Genomic DNA, 26,184 nt, shown 5'->3' on the forward strand with positions numbered 1-26,184 from the left:
TATTTCTGACTCTGCTCTGCTCTACTCTGCTTTTTGGGTTATAGGGTATAATAAATAAATAAGTAAATAAAACGAGCGCAGTTTCTCCTTAAAGGCGAAGCAGCACAATATTAGATAGCTATACCAAGTAAGTATAGTAGTTTTATTGGCCGTGAAATGTCGTAAACATTCACTTATTAACTTCAGCACAGGACCACCTGTTTCCTTTTCTCAAATTTTGCTCGTCACGCAAGCATATCATCAATGAAACTGACGCTCGGTTTGCAGTGTCTTGCAATACGTCCTATGTCTATGCGCTTATGCCTGCTTCATAAGAGTTACTACATTATTCTCGTTCTTAAAGATGATGTGTTCCTCCACCCATCCTACATTTCACCTCGCATCGATCACCAAATGAAGGTGGGGTAGCTCCATGCAAGTCGACCTCTTATGTCCAACCATTTATACCACGCACTGCCGATGACAGGAACCACATTCCCGCCTCCATCGCAACCATCTATGACACCATTAATTTCATGAAGATTCCATATGACTTCGTATGTACTCACCACTCCTGTGCAATGCCCACTGGCCTTGAGAGTATGTAAGTAAATAAACAGATTGTATCAACATGCATGGTGTCACGCTTGCACAGGCTAACGTAAAATCATCTCACTCGATGACCTCAGACACTCACTGTTCGATCAAGGTCGAGCCACCATCCTCGGCTTTTCCTTGCGCGCTTTTACTGGCACACAGCGTACCGTGAGCTGCAGTGACTTGTACGGACTAAAGTTGGACGGAACATCACGGCGACGCCGCCGACAGCGGCGGCGGAAATGCGCCTGGAGTGTTGATTTAATTGAACTAATAAATAATAAGCGCTACTAACGCAATTACGCTACTAACGCAATTACAACGTTGACACGCGCTGTGATGCAGGCATGTCCAGAGCTTTGTCAACAATGCAAACAAAGCCCGCGACATCGTTCGCTTCGACAATCTGGCCACGTTTGCGGCTAACCTAACCGCCAACATAACGGCGAAAGCTTGGGCCGACGTGCTGTCAGCGGCTCTGGATGTTCGCCTGACCGTGGAGGACACGCCAGTAATTGTCATCGGGGCGCCCTTTCTGGCCACATTTAACCGTATGCTTCTGGAGCTGAACGCTGACTCCTTGCTGCTTTACTTGGGATGGGCTTTTCAGCTGTCCATGGCCCGCGTGTTGTCCCGCGAAGGTAAGCCATCACTGTTCTTCTTTTTATGTGTTTTTTTTTGTGGAGTGGTCCTGTTTGAGGTGAAAGGCTTTACGCCCGATGAATCAACCAGCCGCTATCAAGACTCTTCTGAACGCCCTTTTCTATTCGCCCTCGTTGATCGAAATAAGAATTGAAGTCGTGTGCCAGATAACTGCGCTTTTAAAGCAGATGAGTGCTAGCAAAAAAGCAGTTGTGGCATGTTGAGCTTAGTGCAGACAGTTGTGTAGTACGCTAAATGAAACCTACGCTTCAAGTTCAGACCATGATGTATGCAAGTTAAGGCATCTAAAGCGAAGTTGCCTCTATTACTATCTGTCATGTGTATCGTTAACGCTTCTACGGCATATACTTCTTCAGCATGTTTGCCTGCACATATAAGAAATATAGAAGGATTGAAGAGCGGGCGAGCTTTAAACTGTCCATTATTGGGCAGCACACAAACACGAAACACGAGAAAGAATACAGGACAAGCGCTTTCCTAGCAATTGAAAGTTTCTTTTTATTGGAAGAGAAAGGTAATCTAGAGGGTGGTCATAAAATCCATTTGGGTGACGTGTAGAAGTCATCTCATATTCACGAGCAATCAATGAATGCAGTCTCTTCGCGTGCTAGGGAAAGTGGAATCTGCTTTATACACACGTTCTTATTCTTCACTATGCTATGTGCATCAGCGATATCACGTGTGTGCGGATCATGGTGTTCCATGGTGATTGAAGCATCCTGAAAAGAAGGCGCGCAGCCGTAATTTGGGCAATTGCTGCCAAGATGCGAAGATGCCCCTCCCTTTAAAGAATTGGCATGTTCGCATAGCCTGATGCTAACACACCAGCCACTCTGCCCGATGTACACGTCACCACACGCGAAAGGAATCCTGTACACCACTCCAGAGGAACAATCAGCGTACTTAATAACATACTTAACAAAGCAGGCGTTATCACTCGCTCCTCCGCCAATCTTTACACGCCGATCAATTGCAGAGCAAAGACCACCAAATTTCTCGCCAACGTAGAAAGCAATGTTAATGCCATAACGGCCGGCCACTTCCTCTAGCTCGTGCGAAATCTAGTGCACATAAGGAATTACAACAACTCTTCCGCTCTATATGACGAAACAGGCTGATTATCTGAGGACGCTATACTTCCAAGCTTCTTTAACATACGCTCAAAAGTAGTTACAAGAAAGGAAGCGGGAAAACCATCTTCCTTAGGTGACCAATCCACTTACAAAAGCTTCCTTCTTCGGCAAGAAAACAGGATTTCTAAATTGCTGAGTGCAAACATGATGTTGCACTCCCATTCTTTACTAGTTTGGAACGCACACATTTGCAGTTTAACAGGGGCTTGCCCAATAATAGGGCTTGCATCCAACTAGCGTGTGCAGACTGAAATCGCAAAGTCGTAGAAGTGAAGCTATTTTTGGTTAGGAACCTGACACCCATACTGAAGTCCATGGCCCCTTTGCTTAAATGATTTGAGAACATATGCAATGCTCTGAGTGTTGTTATAACTGTCTAGAAAAAGTATATAATCCTCAGCAAAACATAAAATTCGAGTCGCCAAACCCTCGACATTGCATTCAAGGTCACTGCTTACCTTGCTTATACAAGTACCGCTTAAAACAGGTGCAACTTTTCTCGTGTTTCGCTTTCATGTGCGCCGCCCAAGAATGGAAGAAACATAGTAGACCTCTCCCGAGGCTGATTTGTTGCTTTAGGCAACGCACATAGCGGCGCCGCTATTTCCTCCGTAGTCATTACAGCACTGCTAATAATTATGGTAGCGACAATCGGTATTCCCTTTAAAATTAGATGGAGACAAATCGTTCCCTAGCCTGCTTGATGTAATCAGCATCATCTATCGCTAAGCAATAAGCAACTACATCTATCGCTATATGGCCTTTTGCCTATCTGATATCCATCTTTCACATTTAGAACCTACACTTTATCACTATACCACTATACCACTCTACGTCTGTCAATATATATATATCACTATACTGTATGATTGGTGCAAAAAAGAAACGCAGACGCGTGGTAAGGTGTGTCTAGACGCCTGTGTAGCTATGGTGCCCTCTCCCTTCCTACTTCCAATGAACTCGACGATCGTCCGGGCACTGACGACGCCATCGAGGCCGTCAAGAACGATATAAACGCGAAGTTGGACTAAGGTAGCGGTGGTTAAAAGCCTTCACATTAATCAAGAATTTTGACGAGGCAGGCAATAGTGGAATTTCATGCTCGGCCTCGAGAGGTTGCGGCACTTCCATTCCAGATTTTGCTGCTGAGCTTACGGCGAATCCAACTGTCATAGCTTCAGTTTCAGTCGCACATTGCATGAGTCAAACCGTGAAGAAGGATAATAGCAACGTGATTCATGCAAGATAAAAAGACTTCAACTACGCTGTCTTCATTGCTTTATTTGTTTTTCACTCTGCTCAAATACTTATAAAAAAACTAAGCGTCCTACAATAGGTCAAAAATATTGTTGACCAGCTCGTAAAAGTTAACTCCATGGTCGAAAACTGGTGTTCGTTACTTGCCTTGACAACGCAAATGCGCATTCTTGAGATGAACCTCTATGCAGGCAGAAAGCAAAGCCCTGACATGGCATTTAGCGGGGTGCGTTGACGCTGCGTCTGCTTGTCGCCATCATTAAAACCGCCGGGATGGAAGCACACCACTAGCATAAATCGCGCATCCATCGCTTGCGTCGCTGCTGTGTCGCCTTTTAAGCTGCAATACACCCAGCTAGATGTTATGTTCGTTTGTACGCGCAACTTTTGAGAGCACTGCAATCACGGCACGAAACGGGCATGTCGCTTGGTATTTTGTTTTTTTTTTTATTTCGCGAGCATCTGAAGTAAGTGGGAAAATACTAATACCGTATAGGTAGAGAGTTAGAAACTGTTTAAATCAACGTTTTAAGACCGTTTTATAACTTCTTATTTCGAATTTGGCCTAACCTCGTTGCTTAAGAAGCATGGTTAATTCATCTTGTCTAACTATGCAATTAGGCAGAACACAATAGATATTGTGACTTACTCCATGAACAAATGAAGCGGTATGATCCTTCGAATGGAAGATGAAGCGCAGGAACCTGGGTTCAGGAGAAGAGAAGGACGTTAGAATAAAAGGTAGACAAGATGGATGCCAGTTCCACAGCAATACTTTCCGTCTATGGTGTCCTTTAACTAAGAATGCAACATTATTTTGGCGCAGCTGACAATTGACTCCAACATGTGGTAGACATTTTTCCTTGCGGAGACCTCCGCAGTGAAGATCATCTTTTCGAGATGCCAAGCTCACGATGAACCAGCGGTGGAACTACGTCGCGAACTCAACTCGTCAGAACTCGTGAACCTGGTTTTAAAGAAGGCTTCCATGGACACTGCTGAACTACGTCGGACGGGTGCTGTGAAAGTGAACTTGCGACTCGCGATCTTCGACGAATTAGTTCTTCAACCGATGCGTCGAAAGCACTCTGGATTACAGTCGTCGACGCAAGAGGTGAGCCTCGTTTTGAAAGCTCTTCGGCTACAACAAGAACAGACTTCGCAGCAAAACTAACTGGTGGCATCAGTTATAAGCTCTCTAAACGCTGAGAAGCCGGTGACTAAATTTGTAGAATCCGAGGCGTTCGACGGCATGTCTTCAAGTCCAGAAAGTTGGCTTGAATTCTATGAATATGGCACTGGAAAAACATCTGGCAGTCTAATGAGGACAAGATTACTAACATGCGTAGTTACTTAAGAGGTGTTGCACGGAAGTGGTATGATTTGCACATTATTGAAGAGGCTGGCAACTCTTGGAACCAGTGGAAGGAAAAATTCTCGACGACATTCCGAAGCAACCGAGTGCAAGATAGGACGCCGCGTTTAGTTTCAAATTCAAGCAGCGCTCCTTAGTCGAGTATCTCTTTGCAAAACGCCGCCTTTTAAGTCTGGCTGAGCCTATGCTTTCTCCTTCTGCCGTAGTAGCAATAATAATGCACGGACTGCACGCAGAAGTCCTGAAGCAAGTGCAAATACGATGACCTAAACTATGGATGGGCTCCTGGAGTGCCTTCACGACATACCATCTACTTCAGAAGAAAATATAAGCGCTAGCTCAAGCAGTCACTTGAGACGGTCCGGCGCGGATTGGTGAAGCCGTAATCAGCGAGAACCGAGCTGCCATACAGGCGGCACGCAGAACTTGGGTTGGCGCGCTTCCAGAGGTCCGGTGAATAACGTCGACAGCGACTCTGTCCCCTTACTTTCAGACGCCCAAGAGTCTCCGACGACAAAAAACTAATAAACAAGGTTGATCAGTCTTTCCCGCTGACCAGAATTGAGACTGCTTATTTAACTTGCTCTAGCCTAATTCACATTCCTGTCAAAGTGGGAAACAGACATATGATGGCTTTGGTCGACAGCGGTGCTTCTGTGTCTATACTAAATGCCAAGCTGGTAGATGCAAGTCACCTGCATAGTGGAAGAGTACTACGGGTGCAAGGTTACGACGGAAAAGTAACAATGCATAATCAGTGGGCCTCAGTAAACATCGAGTTCCAAGGTCATGAAATAGAGAGTGAAGTACAGTTGATAGAGGGGGTGATGTACGACTTTCTGCCATCCAGACCAGATATGAAGAAACTAAATATTGTCACGAGATCGTGACGTCAAAGAACACAGTAGTAATACAGTGAAACACAAAACTAACTTTTACTGGGCGAACCTGTGCCCACAAATGAGGCTATACTTATAGCACAACGATAGCGGCGTACGCGGTCGGCGATCGTCGAAAATCTGATCAGCGGGTCAAGCGCGTCGGCTTTTATAGATCAGTCGTGGAATGTTCCAGATTAACCGATGGGACCCGCGTGCCTTCCACAAAGTTCTGCACTATTCGCGTCGCGCATACATGCTATCAGATTACACAAGTTGCGGTGAAAGACAGTGGAGGGAACCATCGATAACATTCCAGAAACTTCTTTTACATTCAGGCGCGTCCTGCGCTGCACGATAACATTTGTTAGGCGGCCAAACGTAGTCGCCCGATAAAGATAAGTGCACGTGTCATTGCCCCCCTCTTAAAAAGCATCGATCCCATGCTGCAAACAAACGCAACTAATAAAGAAGCACTCGTAGCAAAGAAAACAACAAAATAAGGAAAGTTTGTTAGCGTCCGTAAAACGGTTTAAGACGCACCACGTGGACCACTTCAGGTCGTGCGCGGCGCCGCTGTAAATGCGAAATGCCATCTGGCACGACCTCATAGTCCAGTGCGCCAATACGTCGGATGACCTTGTAGGGTCCGAAATAGCGTCGCAGTAGTTTCTCACTCAGTCCTCGTCGGCGTATTGGGGTCCACACCCAAACACGGTCGCCGGGCTGGTACTCGACGAAGCGTCGTCGGAGGTTGTAGTGTCGGCTGTCGGTACGCTGCTGGTTTTTGATCCGTAGGCGGGCGAGTTGTCGGGCTTCTTCGGCGCGCTGGAGATAGGTAGCGACGTCAAGAATTTCTTCGTCAGTGACGTGCGGCAACATGGCGTCGAGCGTCGTCGTCGGGTTCCTGCCGTAAACCAACTTGAACGGCGTGATCTGTGTTGTTTCTTGCACCGCCGTGTTGTAAGCGAATGTTACGTACAGCAGGACGGCATCCCACGTCTTGTGTTCGACGTCGACGTACATCGCTAGCATGTCGGCGAGGGTCTTATTCAGCCGCTCCGTAAGACCATTCGTCTGCGGGTGGTAGGCCGTTGTCCTCCTGTGCCTTGTCTGACTGTAGTTCAGAATGGTTTCGGTGAGCTCCACTGTAAAGGCCGTTCCTCTGTCGGTGATGAGGACTTCTGGGGCGCCATGTCGCAGCAGGATGTTTTCGACAAAGCATTTCGCCACCTCGGCTGCGCTACCTTTCGGCAGTGCTTTAGTTTCAGCGAAGCGGGTGAGGTAGTCCGTCGCCACGACGATCCACTTATTTCCGGTTGTTGACGTCGGAAAGGGTCCCAGCAAGTCCATCCCGATCTGCTGAAATGGTCGGCAAGGAGGCTCGATTGGCTGTACTAATCCCGCTGGCCTTTTCGGCGGTGTCTTGCGTCACTGACAGTCTCGGCATGTTCTGACATAACGGGCGACGTCGGCGGTCAGGTGCGGCCAATAATACTTTTCTTGTATCCTCGATAGTGTCCGGGAGAATCCTAGGTGTCCAGCGGTCGGATCGTCATGTAGGGCGTGCAATACTTCTGGACGAAGTCCTGACGGGACAACAAGAAGGTAGTTGGCGCGGACTGGTGAAAAGTTCTTCTTCACGAGTAGATGGTTTTGAAGCGTGAAGGAAGATAATCCGCGCTTAAATGCCCTGGGGACAACGTCGGAGTGCCCTTCCGAATATTCGACGAGGCCTTTTAGCTCCGCGTCTGCCCGTTGCTGTGAAGCGAAGTCTTCCGCGCTTATCATTCCAAGGAAGGCGTCGTCATTCTCGTCGTCTTGCGGCGGCGGGTCAATGGGGGCGCGTCATAGGCAATCGGCATCGGAGTGTTTTCGTCCGGACTTGTAGGTGACAGTGATGTCGTATTCTTGTAGTCTGAGGGTCCACCGCGCTAGTCGTCCTGAAGGATCCTTTATATTCGCTAGCCAACACAACGCGTGACGGTCACTGACGACTTTGGATGGCCTGCCATAAAGATAAGGGCGAAATTTAGCTGTAGCACAAATGATGGCGAGGCATTCCTTTTCGGTCGTAGAATAGTTGCCTTCCGCTTTTGACAGCGACCGGCTAGCGTAAGCTATCGCCTGTTCGACTCCGTTTCTCCTCTGGACTAGAACGGCACCGAGGCCTAAGCTACTGGCGTCAGTATGGATTTCTGTATCGGCGTGCCCGTCGAAGTGCGCAAGTACCGGGGGTGACTGCGTGTGTCGTTTGAGTTCTTCAAATGCGTCGTCCTGCGGCGTTTCCCACTTGAACTCAACATCACATTTAGTTAGACGTGTCAACGGCTCGGCGATGCGTGAAAAGTCCTTGACAAAGCGCCTGTAGTAGGCACACATGCCAAGGAATCTACGCACTGCCTTCTTGTTTATGGGTTGCGGGAATTGTGCGATTGCAGCTGCCTTTTGCGGGTCTGGACGGACACCAGATTTGCTGATTACGTGGCCTAGGAACAGAAGCTCATCGTAAGCGAAGCGGCATTTTTCTGGCTTCAGAGTGAGCCCTGATGACTTGATGGCCTCTAGTACTGTCGTAAGCCGCCTAAGGTGATCGTCGAAATTTTCGGCGAAGACGATGACGTCATCCAATAAACAAGGCAGGTCTGCCACTTCAATCCTGCTAAAACTGTGTCCATGACGCGCTGGGAAGTTGCAGGCGCCGAGCAGAGTCCGAATGGCATGACCTTGAACTCGTAGAGGCCATCTGGCGTGATGAAGGCGGTCTTTTCGCGATCTCTCTCGTCGACTTCTATTTGCCAGTAGCCAGACTTGAGATCCATCGACGAGAAGTACTTAGCGTTGCAGAGCCGATCCAATGCGTCGTCTATCCGTGGAAGGGGGTATACGTCCTTCTTCGTGATCTTGTTCAGACGACGATAATCGACGCAGAAACATAGGGTTCCGTCCTTTTTCTTCACCAGGACAACAGGGGATGCCCACGGGCTTTTCGACGGCTGGATGATGTCGTCGCGCAGCATTTCGTCGACTTGTTCTCTTATAGCTTTGCGTTCTCGCGGCGAAACTCGGTAAGGGCTTTGGCGGAGTGGTCGAGTGTACTCCTCGGTGATTATGCGATGCTTGGCGACTGGTGTTTGTCGAATCCTCGATGTCGTCGAAAAGCAGCCTTTGTATCGTCGGAGCAGACATCTGAGCTGCTGTTGCTTAATCACCGGTAGACTTGGATTAATGTCGTAGTCTGGTTCGGGAACCATGGTTGTCGGGGTAGATGCGGCGGAATCCGAGAGGACAAACGCATTACTGGTTTCCACAATTTCCTCGATGTGCGCGATCGTCGTGCCCCTGTTGATGTGCTTGAACTCGTGGCTGAAGTTTGTCAGCAACACTTCAGTTTTCCCTTCATGCAGTCGAGCGATCCCTCTTGCGACGCAAATTTCACGGTCGAGCAGTAGACGTTGGTCGCCTTCGATGACCCCTTCTACGTCAGCGGGTGCTTCGGTGCCGACCGAAATGACAATGCTGGAGCCAGGCGGGATGCTCACTTGATCTTCGAGCGCCCTCAAGGCGTGGTGACTACGAGGGCTCTCCGGCGGTATCGCTTTATCTTCCGACAGCGTTATTGACTTCGACTTCAGGTCGATGATTGCGCCGTGTTGGTTCAGGAAGTCCATACCGAGAATGACGTCTTGTGAACACTGTTGGAGGATAACGAAGGTGGCAGGGTAAGTCCGGTCATGAACGGTAATTCTTGCCGTGCAGACTCCAGTCGGCGTAATGAGGTGTCCCCCAGCGGTTCGAATTTGAGGGCCTTCCCATGCAGTTCTAACTTTCTTAAAATGGGTGGCGATATGTCCACTCATTACGGAGTAATCAGCCCCTGTGTCCACTAAGGCGGTAACGGCGTGGCCGTCGAGAAGCACGTCGAGGTCGGCGGTTCTTTGTCTGGAGTTGCAGTTACGTCTTGGCGTCGGATCACGGCTGCGTCGTGTTGAACTAAAGCTGGAACGTTGCGTCGTCAAGTCGTCTTTCGTCGGTGTAGTTTTCGCTTCCTGACTTCGTCGGGACGACGGCGTGTCGTCATTAGGTCGTCGAGATGATTTCTTCGTCGTCTTCGTCCGCGGCGGAGGATCTTCGTCAGTTCGACGAACAGCAACCGCACCTCCATCGGTTGCTGTTTTTAGTTTTCCGGATATGGGCTCGCTGACCGGCCCCGGGCTGGGCCAGTGTATGGTAGGCGCTGCGGAGAGAGGTAGCGGCCTGGTGATGGTGAACGGGACGGCCGTCGAGGGCTCCACTGAGTAGCGGCGAGGTAATCGGCGATGTCACGTGGGCGCTCGCCAAGCTGTGGACGCGGCGCGTTGACGGCGAACCCTCTCAGTCCCAAGTCGCGGTATGGGCATCAGCGGTACACATGGCCGGCTTCTCCGCAGTGATAGCAGAGCGGGCGGCGGTCGGGGGCTCGCCAAATGTCTGTCTTCCTTGCGTAGGTGCGCTGGGCGACGGGTGGGCGTGCTGGCGGCGGTGGCAGTGGTCGACGGAATTGCGGCGTTGCAGGGCCCTGGTGCGGTCGTGGAGGGGAACCTTGACGGTGGGCGACGGCGGCGTAGGTCATCGCTTCTGGCTGGGGCTGCGATGATTGTGGTTGTAACTCGGGAACTCCGAGCGATCGCTGAACTTCTTTGACAATTTCGGCGACTGTGGCCACTTGAGGTTGCGATGAAGGGAAGATCCTTTGAAGCTCCTCTCATACGACTGCCCTGATGGTCTCGCGCAGGTCGTCAGTGGCCAGTGCCTGAACTCTGGCGTAGTATGTCGACCTCGAGTGGCGGTTGAATTCCCGGTTCCGCATTTCGAGTGTCTTCGCAATGCTCGTGGCCTCGCGAAGGAAATCTTCTACGGTCGTCGGTGGGCTTCGTATCATTGCGCCGAAAAGTTCCTCCTTTACACCACGCATCAGCAGGCGGACTTTCTTCTCCTCGGACATTTCCGGGTTGGCGTGGCGGAACAGACGGCTCATTTCCTCAGTGAAGATCGCAATCGTCTCATTCGGCAGCTGCGCTCTGGTCTCCAGTATAGCTTGGGCTCGCTCTTTTCGCACGACGCTTGTAAATGTTTGCAGGAAGCCGCTACGGAAAACTTCCCAGGTCGTTAAGGTGGCTTCTCGGTTCTCGAACCACGTCCTGGCCGCGTCTTCCAATGCGAAGAAGACATATCGCAGTTTCTTGTCGCTGTTCCAGTTGTTAAACGTAGCGACCCTGTCGTACGTCTCAAGCCAGCTTTTTGGGTCCTCGAAAGTTGAACCGCGGAACGTCGGAGGCTCCCTGGGCTGCTTCAGCACGACGGGGGACGATGGGGCTGCCATTGGGGTGGATTTGGCGGCAATCTTCCGGCTCGTCTCAGGTAGAAGGCCGTGCTCTGGGGGCAGTCCTTGCAGTCGGCGGCTAGCACGCTGGTCTTGGGCGACGTTGGTTTTGTCGTCGGGCTTCGGGCTTGGATCGCGGCTTTGCGGGGGCGTTCGGTACATGAACGCACAAGCACTTCCACCAGATGTCACGAGATCGTGATGTCAAAGAACACAGTAGCAATACAGTGAAACACAAAACTAACTTTTATAGGGCGAACCTGTGCCCACAAATGAGGCTATACTTATAGCACAACGATAGCGGCGAACGCGGTCGGCGATCGTCGAAAATCTGATCAGCGGGTCAAGCGCGTCGTCTTTTATAGATCAGTCGTGGAATGTTCCAGATTAACCGATGGGACCCGCGTGCCTTCCACAAAGTTCTGCACTATTCGCTTCGCGCATACATGCTATCAGATTACACAAGTTGCTGTGAAAGACAGTGGAGGGAACCATCGATAACATTCCAGAAACTTCTTTTACATTCAGGCGCGTCCTGCGCTGCACTATAACATTTGTTAGGCGGCCAAACGTGGTTTCCCGATAAAGATAAGTACACGTGTCCATATCAACGTACACTGGGACGATGGAGTTTTAGTGATAGGACTGTCAAATGAAGAGACACAGCAGGATAGAAAAATAAACTGTGAGCTGTCAGGTGAGCGGAGCATATTGCAACGACCTATCCTGAACTGGTATGCATAGGAAGCTATCCACAAGCGATGAGGTCACGCAAGATGCCTTTCGAACTAACTGACAAGATCTTCATCCGAAAATCACCTTATAACATGTCAAGAGCGCAAGATATGGTTGAAGAGAGAATTGCAGGAGGTGCTCGACGCCGATATAATGCAGCCTTCGGTGTTACCCTTCGCCTCTCCCGTAACGATTGCCCCGAACGAAGATGGAACTTGCAGACTGTGCAAAGATTACAGGGTTCTCAATCGCCAGAAATAACTTATACGATTTCCCATGCCGAAGACAGACACGATTATAGATGAGACAGGTGGTTGCCGAAGTTTTTCATGTATTGACTTGTGCAAAGGTTTCTGGCAGATCCTGCTAACCGAAGAAACAAAAATGTACACTGTGTTTATTACGCCCTTCGACCTGTACGAGTGCTACCGGCTTCCTTTCAGCTAGAAAAACTCGCCAACATGGTTCCAGAAGATTAGGAACGAAGTCCTCAAGCCTTTCCTAGATGTCTTTTGTAACGTGTACAGAGACGATATTATCGTCTTCTCTAAAACAGAGGCTGAGCATCAGGAACATCTGACCAAGGCATTATATGCCTTGAGGTTGGCACACCTCAAGGTTAATTTTAAGAAAAGTTCGTTCTTTCAAAGAGAAGTTGTGTTTCTTGGAAGAGATTTTAATGGGACTACCAAAAGCATGAAACAAGAGTCCGTCGAGAGGATATCCCAACTGGTATAACGACGTCCACTGACGTCCATATGACGTCCACTCATTGCGTGTGTTTTTGGGATTAGCACGACATTTCAGACCCTTCACAAAAGACTTTGCCATAAAAACAAGATTCCTCATGCGCATAACGCAGAAAGAAGTTTCATTTGAGTGGGATGAGGAACGTGAGAGAGTCTACCGTGATTTGGTGCACAGAATCTCTGCTGACCATATTCTACGCATACCAGATTTCACTTTACCCTTTGAACTAAATACCGATGCGTCACATTATAGGACAGTGCAGGCTCGTACCAGAAATGTCCAGAAGCATCCGGCCGAGAAAAGCGACACGTAGTAGGTTACTACAGCTACACCCTCGAGCGACCTGAAGTCAACTACACCCCTACTGAAAAGGAAGCTCTTGCAGTACTTGAAGCAATTCATTACTTGCATACGTACCTAGAAGGTGCGACGTTTACTTTGTTCACCGATCACCAGGCCCTCACTCATCTCTTGAATGTGACCCAACCTAAGGGACGTCTCCCCAGATGGGTGAACTACTTGCAGCAGTTCGATTTCACTATCTCCCACAGAGCTGGACCCTTTTTGACTGATGTATATGCATTGTCTAGACTGATGATACAGGCCAACAAAGAACAATCGGAAGAAATCAATGAAGGTGAATTGTGGTAAGGCACTGAACAATTGATTTTTATGGAAGGTCGCTATCAACTCCCGCCAACGCTGGTTTCCAGGGTGCTTTAGTTGTACCACGATAGTCCAGAATCTGAAGGACACGACAGATTTTGGCGCACCTACAACAGGCTCGTCAAGTGATTTACATGGCGTCACATGAAAGATGACGTCAATCAATACGTCCGTTCATGCCACATTTGTCAAGTCAACAAAGTGAAATATAAGCAGCCTGTGGACGCCATGATAATAGCTTGCCACTGGAGCGTGCCTTTTGAAGTTATACACCTGGATTTTGCCGAGCTAAATGAGGAACGAGAAGGAGTCCGTAAAACGCAAGGTTTTCTTCTGGCTATAGATGAATGCACCACGATGATCGCGACACGGGCAGGAAAAGAAGGTGCGAATAGTGTCATCGCCCTTCTCGAACGGGATATCTTTATGACAACCAGGACGACTGTATGTGACAAATGTCCAGCGTTCAAGAGTGAAAAACTGGCAAGATGGGCTCCAAACCACAATATATCAATCAAATTCTTTGCGCCACAGCATCTCGTGGCGAATAGGCTCGCAGGGCGTGCTATACGACATGTACGTGAAACAATACATCGGATGTACGATAGTTTCCCTGGCGGATGGAAATGCTCTTTAGAAGCAGCTGTAAGACATCACAATCGCTCCTACACCAGTGGCTTGGAATGCAGCCCGCAGTTCGCTTCTTCAGGAGAGACCCCTATTCTTCAGAGGGACCGTGAACTGGGGCTGTTAGAAAATCTCAAGACCGTGGAGGAGAGGAAACAGAAATCGCAGGAGCAGAGGTGCCATAAATGAATGAATAAGCAATTTGACCAGAGATATTGCTCAGATATTCCAGACATTCAAGTCACCGACCTCATTCTAGTTAGGAAAGGAGTAAGAGAATCCAGCGCCAAATTTTATGGTACTCACTCTGTGACAAAGACAGCCACTCAGAAAGGAATATTGAACACTGTGTGGTACATTGGTGAACGTGGCTCAGTTGAATGTGCTCAAGTTGGAAACGTTTACAAGTATTACCCCAGGATGGATTAGAAAAAAAAAAAACCTGGAAGGTTGAAGCGGTATGAGCCTTCGAATAGAAGATGAAGAAGCGCAGGAGCCTGGGTTCAGGAGAAGAGAAGAAGGAAGTTAGAGTAAAAGGTATACAAGATGGACACCAGTTCCACAGTAATACTTTTCTTCTATTGTGTCCTTTAACTAGGAACGGTACAAACAATACTCAGTAACATGTATTTTGTCGCGTCGTCTTCGAGTGCATCAGCATATTCCTAAACTCTGGCTAAAGATAGCTGGGGTATAAACCACCCACAGAGTTGCGACTTCCCCGTAATTGGAGCTTATGCAACCGTAATGTTTACCCGAAAACGCTTGCGACCACCGCTGTGCGTGAAGGCGAGCTTTCTGTTTCTTTGTTTTCTGTCCCCCGGGCGGCCAGCCCCGCCACTGCCGCGGATGTGTAAGGTCCCTGAATAAAACTAAAATGTAGCGACATTCCTCCTCCACCAGCTTCTCCTTCTCCTGGCCTTCAAGTAGCTCAGTCTTTCTATCGTAGCTCCCCCTCGCAGTTTGGCAATTCGCTCAGAAGCCGCCCGTAGAGTCACAAGACGGGAGACATCAAAAATTGTTGTTGGGTGTTTGCACATGAATTTTCACCGTATTTAAAGTTTGATTATTGTGTGCTTTCCTAAGACCGATGATGGAACGCTATGAAACTCGCAGAAGTAGATGTTTTTTTTGTGCTTTTTCGGCGCGTAACTGCGCGCTTGTATTGTGGCTTAGGGTTGGCTGCCTGCTTTCACTTAGAAGGTTTTTAGGCTTGTTTGGTAGACAAATTCCTTTTCGTGTCGAGTACTAGGACAAAAAGCAGAATTCGTTGTCTCGCAAATAATGTATCCATAATCTGCACGATGTTTATATACATGACAGAGCTTTGTTAGTGTGTTATGTTGTCTACGGTCATGCATTATTCTCGTAGGCAAAAACACTGTCGCGGCTTGCACAGAGCAACCCGCTTCATGAGGTGCTTCTATTGCATTGATCAGATTCTTTATTTGGCTTTCTAAAGACACTTGCCCGGCGTGAAAGGGTTGCGATTAAGGTTTCGCCGGTACACGCCAAAGGAGATGCGCTTGCGTGTGTTCAGCACTATGTAGCTGCCGATTAAACAACTGGGATGCATTTGCGCTGCTCGAAGTGCGTACGCATGTACTTGCGTGTACCCAATCGACTGCCGTGTGTCCAGCTTATGCAGCTTCATAATTTCATCATTTTATTACCATGGTGACCGAACGCAAGGGGCGTGACATATTCGCCTGAATAACACGAGTGTCATGTAGAAATGTGCGCGATCGACGCGGACCATCTCAGCTATTCTCGTCGTTTCGTCATGACGCTGGCAACTCTTTATGCAGTGAAACTGGTCCTGCGCTTTTATGACAAACTGGTGCCTTTGGCTCTCAAGCGCAAACATCCCGGTGGAACCTGTACTTCATTTGTCAACAAAGAGTATGCAAGGCCGAAAGTTGCACACAGAAATGGTTTCCATCAATGAGCAATTTCCCACTTTGCTGAGTTCCAAGTCAATATGAGCCAACAAACTCGTGCACCACTTTATGCTGCCCCGACGGTGAAGCGGAGGCAGCCAACTCACAGTGACTAACAAAAACAAGGACTGACAAAGCTACGCACTCTCAGTACTATAAAAATTACAAGTGTTACCTTTCTAGCGCGATATATGGTAGAACACAGCCTACGCACTGCATAGCTTCATGCAGCTGATGAGGATAGCGCGATCACGAAAACACATTTGAACAAGCACGGCGAATAGCACCCATGCATAATCTTACCCATGCCTGACCTCTGTACTCTGTCAATAAAGAAAAAGAAGCTCCGTTGGTACACGTTTACACCTGCACTACTGTTAAAATCAATCCGTAACATAAAACAAAACAATAACTGACTTCTTCAAGGGCGCGGTTAGCCACCAAACAGCCAAAACATCCAAAATTCCTTGCGAAAGCCTCGCCGCGGGAAGTCGATGTCCAACTGTCATGGTGGTGAGTCCACCGAGATGCGGAAAAGGAGAAAAAAATAGACAAAAGGATGCATTTTTCTTCAACTGCGAGGCTCATCTTTCGAGGAACCCGTATAGGTTTCCGTTGTAGCAATTGCTATGAACGGGTGTGTTAGGCCGCTCATCGTCGAACAGGCAGAATTGACGGCGTAGGGCTGCATGATTGTTTTGTATATACTTTTGCAGTGCCGTGAGTTGCCAATGCGTTTTGTGAATGGCGAAGCGTCCACCCCCCCAGCGCCTCGGGCGGCGACCGTTTCTGTTGTTGAGGGGTCGGACGGCCCGCGTGGTGTTGGGTGACGAGCCGAGGCGCGCGCCGCCGCGGGGGGTGCGGTGCAGAGGCGGAAAACGGATTCGGAGAACATGCTTTTACGCGGGCTTTGTTGACATTCCGCCGATGGTCATAATAGGGCCACGCGGACAAAGCTCGAGCGGACAAAGGTTGTATACGCGACGTTGTGGCGCCGGCTTTTGAGTCCCCTGCTAATTAGAGACGCAGCTGCTAGCAATGTTGACCACGTCTGGCGCGTACGGAGCGGGGGGTTCGCGCCCCTCGCATTCGGACGGCAGCCACGTGCATCTTGTTTTGAGCGCTGGGGAGAGCCCGCTTTGTGTCGTGTTACAACATGCAGTGCGCGCCGTAGAGAGGGGCGCGGCGTCGTTTTAAGAGCACCCGAGTCCGGATGCCGCCAGCGGTAATTAGTTTTCTACCAGGAAAAACCTTGAGGGGGACTACGGTACGCGGTGTTGGGACACCAGCGCCCGAGCCCCCCCTTGCTGGCTAGAAACGCCGCTGAGGTGCGAGATGGCCTCAATAAATCATGCATGCCTGGCGTGTTTGACGAGGCCGTCACTGACCACGTGGAAATAGGAGGGGGAGAAGAAGATATGGGAAGAGGGAAAACAGGGTGGTTTTCCAATAGATTCACTTATGAGAGTAAGCCCATCCCTTTGGGTTGTGGCTTAAGAAACTGTCAACTCTCATTGGCAATTGCTTCCGTGGGATGGGCTAACGACCCTACCGCCCTTTTTCTTTGTCTCTTTCCCCTATAACAACCGAGACGAGGTGCTTGTTCCTCAGTCTAGGCGGTAATCACTAAACCTGATAGAACAGTAAGACTCCGTACGATGCAACGCTAGTCTGGGCCGTAACCACTTAGTGGTAGAACAGTGAGACTCGGTTGGTCGTATGTAGTGACAGTTGTCCTAGGCTCTAACTTAAGAGAAAGTAGAAGAGTAAGGCGCTGTTTACTTGTGTGTTTTGTATCAGTGTTCTTTTGCTAACTCTGCACTTGACTGTGTAAATATTTCCGTTGCAATATATCTTCAAGTTTTGTTACCTCCAACCTGTCTCCTGCTTCATCAACGCCGATAAACACCTTGAAGAGACTTTGGTCGACTTCAAGGAGAAAAGAACAATCAATCGAAGAAAACTTAACTGGCAGTTGTCCTAGGCTCTAACTTAAGAAAAAGTAGAAGAGTAAGGCGCTGTTTACTTGTGTGTTTTGCATCAGTGTTCTTTTGCTAACTCTGTATTTGACTGTGTAAATATTTCCGTTACAATATATCTTCAAGTTTTGTTACCTCCAACCTGCCTCCTGCTTCATCAACGCCGATAAACACCTTGAAGAGGCTTTGGTCGACTTCAAGGAGAAAAGAACAATCATCAAGCAAAAAACTTAACTGGCGCAGCCGACAGGATCGGCGAGCTCTACAACATCGAATCCTGGACCAGTGGTGAAGGGATCAAGTCATCCAACGAGCACCTCCTGCACCTTTGAGAAGATCCCACAGCAGCCAAGCCCGGCACCGTGGAGGAGATCCGAAAACGACAGTGCATTCAGCAAAGGGTGAGCAGGATTTCTTGCGTCTTTCTCAAGTTGGCATGGCAGTTGATGTGTAGAGCAAATGGTGAGGACACGCGGGGCGCAGAGACAATGGAGTCTAATGGAGTTGAGGGTGCGACGGTGGCGGAAATGGATCGGAATCGGGAGTTATCAAATGACGATAGGCTAAATTCCGATAAGTCAAATGAAATGAGAGAACCCAGTCAGAGCCAGGAATTTTCGCAGCAGGCATCTCAGCCTTTGCAAATTCCGAATGATACAAGAACGCTTGAACTTGAAATTCAAAGGCTCAATGCTCAGACTACCTGTATACAACTTCAGATTGAGTACGAAAGGCTGTTGCAGGCAAGGACGAATGCTGAACGTCTCAATGGCACGTCGTCCAGCGCTGAGTCGGAGCGGGGCGATCGGAGGCGAATGGGCTTCGACTCAGTCGAGCAATGCGCAAAAGTGCTGAAAGGGTTCCGCCTGCCGTCTGACGCGGATGTACCCTTATGGTTTGAGGAGGTAGAGAGACTTTTTGCTACTTACGGGGTACCGTATGAGAGTCGCGTGCATTTAGTCATGCCAGCTCTAACTGAGCGCGTTCGCTACCTACTGCGTAACCTCAACCAGGAAGAGAGTACAGATTACGAGTCAGTTAAACAGGCAGTGTTGATGGAACTGAAGCTTTCTCCGGCAGAGTATCTGCAAAGGTTTGAGAGAGCAGTGAAGCGGAAGGAGGAAACGTGGTCACAGTTCGCGTCGCGAGTGAAAACGTATTTCTCCTACTACCTTCAAGTAAGAGGAGCCGACACTGTAGAAGTGATGGCAGAACTCATCGTTGCGGATCGTATAAAAGCGGGCCTTAGTATAGAGGGTCTTGAATACGTGATGCTACGAGAAGGCGAGGGATGGCTTAAGCCACCTGAGATTGCCAAAGTACTACAAACTTTGGAACAAGCCAAAGGCAAAGGATACGCCTCAAAGTCATCAGTGGCAGAGATGGGGCAAAAGCAGACGCGCGTAGCAAAAAGCGCCCTCAGGTGCCACGTATGTCACAGCTCAGGCCATTTCGCTAAGGATTGCCCGATGTCTAGTGACAAGGAAAATCAGCCAAAGAAGGCTATCGAGCCAAGGCAGAGGGCACAAAGGGTGTCGATAGCCCACGAGACGGGAAGTGAGATACCGAATGGAGTCCTCACTGCAAAGGTAGAGGCCTTGAAACACAAAGGCGAAGGCATGACTAACCTGCAGTTGATCCCTATCTCATGCGGAAACGTATCCACAGATGCGATTCTAGATACGGGAAGTGAAATAACTGTCATACGCGAGAGTCTCCTTCCGAAAAGTATCGTGGAGCCATCGGGCACAATAAGATTGGTGTCTGCATTTGGTAAAACTATCGAGGCAAAGCTAGCAACGTTGCCGGTAAAGTTAAATAGCCCGCAAATGGCGGCGGAGCCCCAGAACATTGACCTACTCTGCGCGTTGACTAATGAGCTCGTCGAGGGCACAGATTGTTTGTTGACCAAGGAAGATTGGGAACATTTATTCAAGGCCAGCAGCTCTCTGGAATCCATTGTAGCACCGGCCGAGCCTGCTCAGATCATAGAGCGATCAAATGAGAAAGCCGAGGCAGTGGCCTGCAACGTTACTTTGGAAGAGGAAGGTGTTTCTGGAGAAGTTGAGCTAATTGGTGACGAGAGGGATGCGTCAATAAGCCAAAGAGAAGAGTTCCGCAGATTGCAGCTAGCTGACGCTACCTTAAAGAAAGGGTGGGAAGATGCTCGGAGTGGGAAATCCGGCATGTTCGTCTCTGATGGACTCTTATACCACTGGGACTCAATAGTAGGCACCCGAGTGAGACAACTAGTTGTTCCGAAAGACAAGCGCAGTGAGGTGATGCGTTTAGCTCATGAGTCACTATGCGGAGGGCACCTAGGGCCAAGGAAAACTAAAGTGCGTATTAGGTGTAATTTTTTTTGGCCTGGCATGGAGAAGGAGGTATTAGAGCATTGTCGTTCGTGCCATGATTGTCAAATTCGCTCTGACAGGCGTCGCACGGACAGAGTACCTATAACTCCTCCCACTAGGCCAAATCACCCTTTTCAAATTGTCAATGCAGACATCATTGGAGCCTTAGACAGACCGTCAGCGAAAGGTCATAGGTACGCGCTATGCTTGGTGAACATTTGCACAGGGTGGCCAGAGGTTGTCCCACTGCGCTCTTTGACAACTAAGGCGACTTGCGACGCGTTGATTGAAATTTTCAGTCGCACTGGCGTTCCGGAAATGATCTGTTCCGACCCGGGCACTAATTTCAAATCACAGCTCACACAGTCGATGCTCGAGAAATTAGGTTGCGCACCAAGATTCTCAACCCCAGAACACGAAGAGAAAATAGCTGCAATTAAGAATGTGGCGACACCACGCACTAAAAAGGAGCTACGCAGCCTGCTAGGACTGTGCGGCTACTATCGCGAGTGCGTCCGAGAATGTGCAGAGGTGGCGAGCCCGCTCACGCGGTTAACAAAGAAAGCGGTACCCAATAGCATACCCTGGCCGGAGGAAGCTCAGACGGCATTTGAGACACTGAAACAGTCCCTGTGCGAGGCCGTGGCGCTCAGCACTCCGGACCCATCTGAGCCCTACTGGCTTTTCACAGACGCATCAGCTACGGCGGCGGGCGCTTGTTTGGCGCAAATGACAGCTGAGGGAAAGGAGAGGTCTATTGCCTTTGCCAGCCACCGCTTCACGCCGACTCAGACGCGATGGTCGACAATTGAGGGGGAAGCGTTTGCTATTATATGGGCCTTAAAGAAGTTTGACTTCTGGCTTTTTGGTGCCGAGATAACCGTGGTTTCCGACCACAATCTATTGTCGTACCTTACAACTTCGACTCCACACGGGGCAAAATTGACAACATGGGCGCTGGCTTTACAGCGATATCACGTGTCAGTGCGACATCGGAAGGGTGTCAGTAATGGTAACGCGGATGCTTTGTCCAGGCTTCACAACAGCTCATGGAAGCCAGCGTAATACTATAGTGCCATGCCAACTGGATGGGCGTGAATGTTCCTGCTCACTTGGCGCTGTATATTGCGGACTTTGTGAGTGCCGATTCAAGACACAGAGACACTAGAGTGCTCTTACAGTTTGGAACTGCAATCGTGTGCTTAATAGTTTGATGACATGTATTGTGTATTTCTTTTTACTCTCTTCTTGCTTTGTTATTTGAAAGTGTTTGTTGTTGTGATGTAATTAGGCTAGGGTGTGATTAGAATGTTCATTACGTAATCGCGGCAGTGATTTATCGTATCACTGAGCGAAAATCAGCCCAGTATACTCTTTAGGGGGAACGTGTTAGGCCGCTCATCGTCGAACAGGCAGAATTGACGGCGTAGGGCTGCATGATTGTTTTGTATATACTTTTGCAGTGCCGTGAGTTGCCAATGCGTTTTGTGAATGGCGAAGCGTCCACCCCCCCAGCGCCTCGGGCGGCGACCGTTTCTGTTGTTGAGGGGTCGGACGGCCCGCGTGGTGTTGGGTGACGAGCCGAGGCGCGCGCCGCCGCGGGGGGTGCGGTGCAGAGGCGCAAAACGGATTCGGAGAACATGCTTTTACGCGGGCTTTGTTGACATTCCGCCGATGGTCATAATAGGGCCACGCGGACAAAGCTCGAGCGGACAAAGGTTGTATACGCGACGTTGTGGCGCCGGCTTTTGAGTCCCCTGCTAATTAGAGACGCAGCTGCTAGCAATGTTGACCACGTCTGGCGCGTACGGAGCGGGGGGTTCGCGCCCCTCGCATTCGGACGGCAGCCACGTGCATCTTGTTTTGAGCGCTGGGGAGAGCCCGCTTTGTGTCGTGTTACAACATGCAGTGCGCGCCGTAGAGAGGGGCGCGGCGTCGTTTTAAGAGCACCCGAGTCCGGATGCCGCCAGCGGTAATTAGTTTTCTACCAGGAAAAACCTTGAGGGGGACTACGGTACGCGGTGTTGGGACACCAGCGCCCGAGCCCCCCCTTGCTGGCTAGAAACGCCGCTGAGGTGCGAGATGGCCTCAATAAATCATGCATGCCTGGCGTGTTTGACGAGGCCGTCACTGACCACGTGGAAATAGGAGGGGGAGAAGAAGATATGGGAAGAGGGAAAACAGGGTGGTTTTCCAATAGATTCACTTATGAGAGTAAGCCCATCCCTTTGGGTTGTGGCTTAAGAAACTGTCAACTCTCATTGGCAATTGCTTCCGTGGGATGGGCTAACGACCCTACCGCCCTTTTTCTTTGTCTCTTTCCCCTATAACAACCGAGACGAGGTGCTTGTTCCTCAGTCTAGGCTGTAATCACTAAACCTGATAGAACAGTAAGACTCCGTACGATGCAACGCTAGTCTGGGCCGTAACCACTTAGTGGTAGAACAGTGAGACTCGGTTGGTCGTATGTAGTGACAGTTGTCCTAGGCTCTAACTTAAGAAAAAGTAGAAGAGTAAGGCGCTGTTTACTTGTGTGTTTTGCATCAGTGTTCTTTTGCTAACTCTGTATTTGACTGTGTAAATATTTCCGTTACAATATATCTTCAAGTTTTGTTACCTCCAACCTGCCTCCTGCTTCATCAACGCCGATAAACACCTTGAAGAGGCTTTGGTCGACTTCAAGGAGAAAAGAACAATCATCAAGCAAAAAACTTAACTGGGTGGATGTCTGATTTTTCCTTTATTAATTACTTCTTTCCACTTTGCTGGTTTCCGCAGAACAATTACATCAAATTTTTGCCTTTCTTTCGAGTTGACAAATTCGACATCGCCTTGCCTTCTGCTAGCCGCCTGGTGAGCTCAGATGGTAGAGCGGCTGCCCCGGAAGAGCGGTGGTCCCGGATTCGAGTCCCGGACAAGGACAACTTGTTCTTCAACTGCGAGGCCTATCTTTCGAGGAACGCGTATGGGTTTCCTTTGTAGCAATTGCTATGAACGGGTGGATGTCTGATTTTCCTACTTTAAATTGCTTATCTCCACCTTACGTGTTTCCGCAGAACTATTACGTCAAATTCCTGGCCCTGTATTGCCACTGTCTGTTCACTATTTTAACTGAAAATCATACCACTACATATTCTAACGAAAAATTTCAAACCTAAATTTTCGCCTCCTTCTTCACATATATTAGACAGACGTTGCAAATCATTTTTCTTGAACCTTGAACCTTGAAGCTGCTGCTCTGCTACTGTGCTTGCTTGCTTGTATGAGAGATTAATCTCATTATCACTTCCTTCTAGCGCCCTCTCCGTCCTCATCATGTATATCATAAGGAGATGTGGGGATAACGGGCACTCCTGCCTCAGTTTCTTGTTGATATCAACTTTCTCCTCTCTCCTCAGCCCTGCCCATTCAACGCAAAGGGTATTTTCTAGATAAATCTCTCTCAAAACTATCGATAGAAAACTATCGGCCTATATCATTGACAAGTATTTGCTGCAAAATGCTTGAACATATCATTGCGTCTCACATATATCATCATCTGGAATCAAATAATTTTTTCTTTATTAACCAACATGGGTTTAGGAAAGGTTTGTCATGTGAGACGCAGTTACTAGAATTCACTACAGACTTGCATTTTAACATGGACCATAATCTTCAAACAGATTGCTTTTTTCTCGACTTCTCCAAAGCCTTCGACTGTGTGGCTCACTGTCGTTTAATTTCCAAGTTATCCGTTCTCAAATTAGACTGCTTAACGCTCTCCTGGATTGGTAACTTCCTCACAAACCGTCAGCAGTTTACAGTCGTTAATAATTTTACGTCACCCCTTGCATATGTCAGTTCCGGTGTACCGCAGGGTAGCGTACTAGGACCCTTGCTTTTTCTTATTTACATCAATGATCTGCCCAATAACATCTCATCCTGCATGCGTGTTTTCGCCGATGATTGTATAATATATCGACCCATTCGCAGCCTTGATGACCATCGCATTCTTCAAGAGGACCTTCATCTCGTTACCAAATGGTGTGAAGACTGGCAAATGAAACTTAACTCATCTAAATGCCAACTAATGACATTCACGCGAAAAACAACTCATAGGTTTTCCTATTATATCAACTCAAATATAGTATCTCAGGCATCAGCATATAAATATCTAGGCGTAAATCTTACACCGAGCCTTTCCTGGGCCTTTCACATTGCAACTATATGCGCAAACGCTTCCAAATCTCTTGGGTATATTCGCCGCAACTTGCGTAATTGCCCGTCTAACATCCGTAAATTAGCATTCGTATCATTTGTACGCCCTCAGCTCGAATTCGCGTCCCCTATATGGTCTCCCTACCATGAATACCTAATCCACATGTTAGAAGCCATCCAAAACCGAGCTAGTCGATTTATTTCCCGAAATTACAGCTACCAGTCAAGCATTACTCAAATAAAACTCGACCTTTCACTTCAATCACTGAGTAGCCGACGTGACATAGCCCTCCTGTCCTTGCTCCATAGATATGTTCACCAAGTCAAGCCACCAAACTTGCCACTGGAACGCGCGTCTTGCACATCACGACGACTTTATAATGATTTAAGCCTCACTCGCATTTATGGCAACACTAACGCATTTAACTTCTAGGCTTTACCACGAGCGATTCGGTTATGGAATTCGCTTCCTAATAGCACTGTCGCTCAAATGAGCAATGATAAATTCAGACAACTACTAAACCTACAGTCTTCATCATAACAAATATATTCATCTGTACATATGTCATGTCATATAATACGTGACTTTCTTGTTATTGTGGTTTCAATTTTGTTTGCTTTATGTACTCGCGCAATGTACGTTATTTCGCGCAAGTGTTACATTGCCTTTTATGTTAGAGTGAATTGCCCTTTTCATTCCTTTCCCGATAACGCTTTGTAATGATTTAGCGTTTTCTTTTAACACTGTTTGGAAGCATGTGATCATAACAAACATTTTTAGCTCACATTTTTTAGCGCTCATATATATGTTTTCTCTTGTCATTTGTTCAATGACGCCCCCCTTACTCAATGCTCCCCTTGGGGCCTGTAAGGTACTTTGAAATAAATAAATAAAAAACTGTAAACAATCGTCGCCTCAGCCTTCCCCTTCCAGAATACCCCCAAAAATGTTGCGGTTACGTTGTCATACGCTCTTGTAATGTATAAAAACACCGCATACAACGGTCTGCTTTCTCCTCATGATATTTCAATACACTGAGTATGAAGAAATAACTTATTATCCAAATTCTTACCTATTCGTAAGCCATTCTGATATTTTTCCAAAATGGTATTATTCGCTGCCCATGCTTGCAGCTTTAAGTTGATTGCCTGCATTGGTAACCTGTGCATTACCGATGTAATGATCAGTGGTCTATACGAGCGAATCCTATCTTTCCCCTTTGCCTTTATAAATTAAATTATTTCTACTTAATCGTCAACTGCCTGGTATTCGTATATCTTCAGAACTTCTTTCTATTGCTTTCACCGGAGCTCCCTTGCTTTTTGGTCCTATTTCATTAATCAGCCTAACGAGAACCTCGTCTAGCCCTGTGCATGTGTGCTTAAGAATTTTCTCTTCGGCTTTCTGTCAGTTGAAGTTTCTCAGCACCTGCTCCTTGTCCATATGGTTCTCTTTCATTTTCTTTTTTTCTGCAATACCACCTCGTAATTGCCTTGGAAATACTCGGCTGTTATTTTTCGTAGGTAATTTAATGCGGCTTCCCCTTTGAGTTATTTCCATCTTCGTTTGGGATATGTTGTTGTACTGTTGCTGTATTCCTGTCTAACGTTATTTGGTTCCAAAATATTCTAGGTGCGGCCTTCTTTATTCTCTCGTATTTCTGACAACCAACGTCGCTTCTACCTTTTAGC

General features: G+C 48.2%; 1 protein-coding gene across 1 annotated transcript in view; it reads left to right on the plus strand.

The window, feature by feature from the left end:
* LOC135912179 (neprilysin-1-like) overlaps positions 1–26,184 on the plus strand; it is a 200,675-nt gene that overhangs the window by 127,706 nt on the left and 46,785 nt on the right. The window contains exon 6 of the mRNA XM_065444559.2: positions 922–1,217. Within this exon, the coding sequence (XP_065300631.2) occupies positions 922–1,217 (296 nt within the window). The remainder of the gene's footprint in view (positions 1–921; positions 1,218–26,184) is intronic.

The sequence above is a fragment of the Dermacentor albipictus genome, chromosome 9 (genome assembly GCF_038994185.2).
Source record: "Dermacentor albipictus isolate Rhodes 1998 colony chromosome 9, USDA_Dalb.pri_finalv2, whole genome shotgun sequence".
NCBI classification, from domain to species: Eukaryota; Metazoa; Arthropoda; class Arachnida; order Ixodida; family Ixodidae; genus Dermacentor; species Dermacentor albipictus.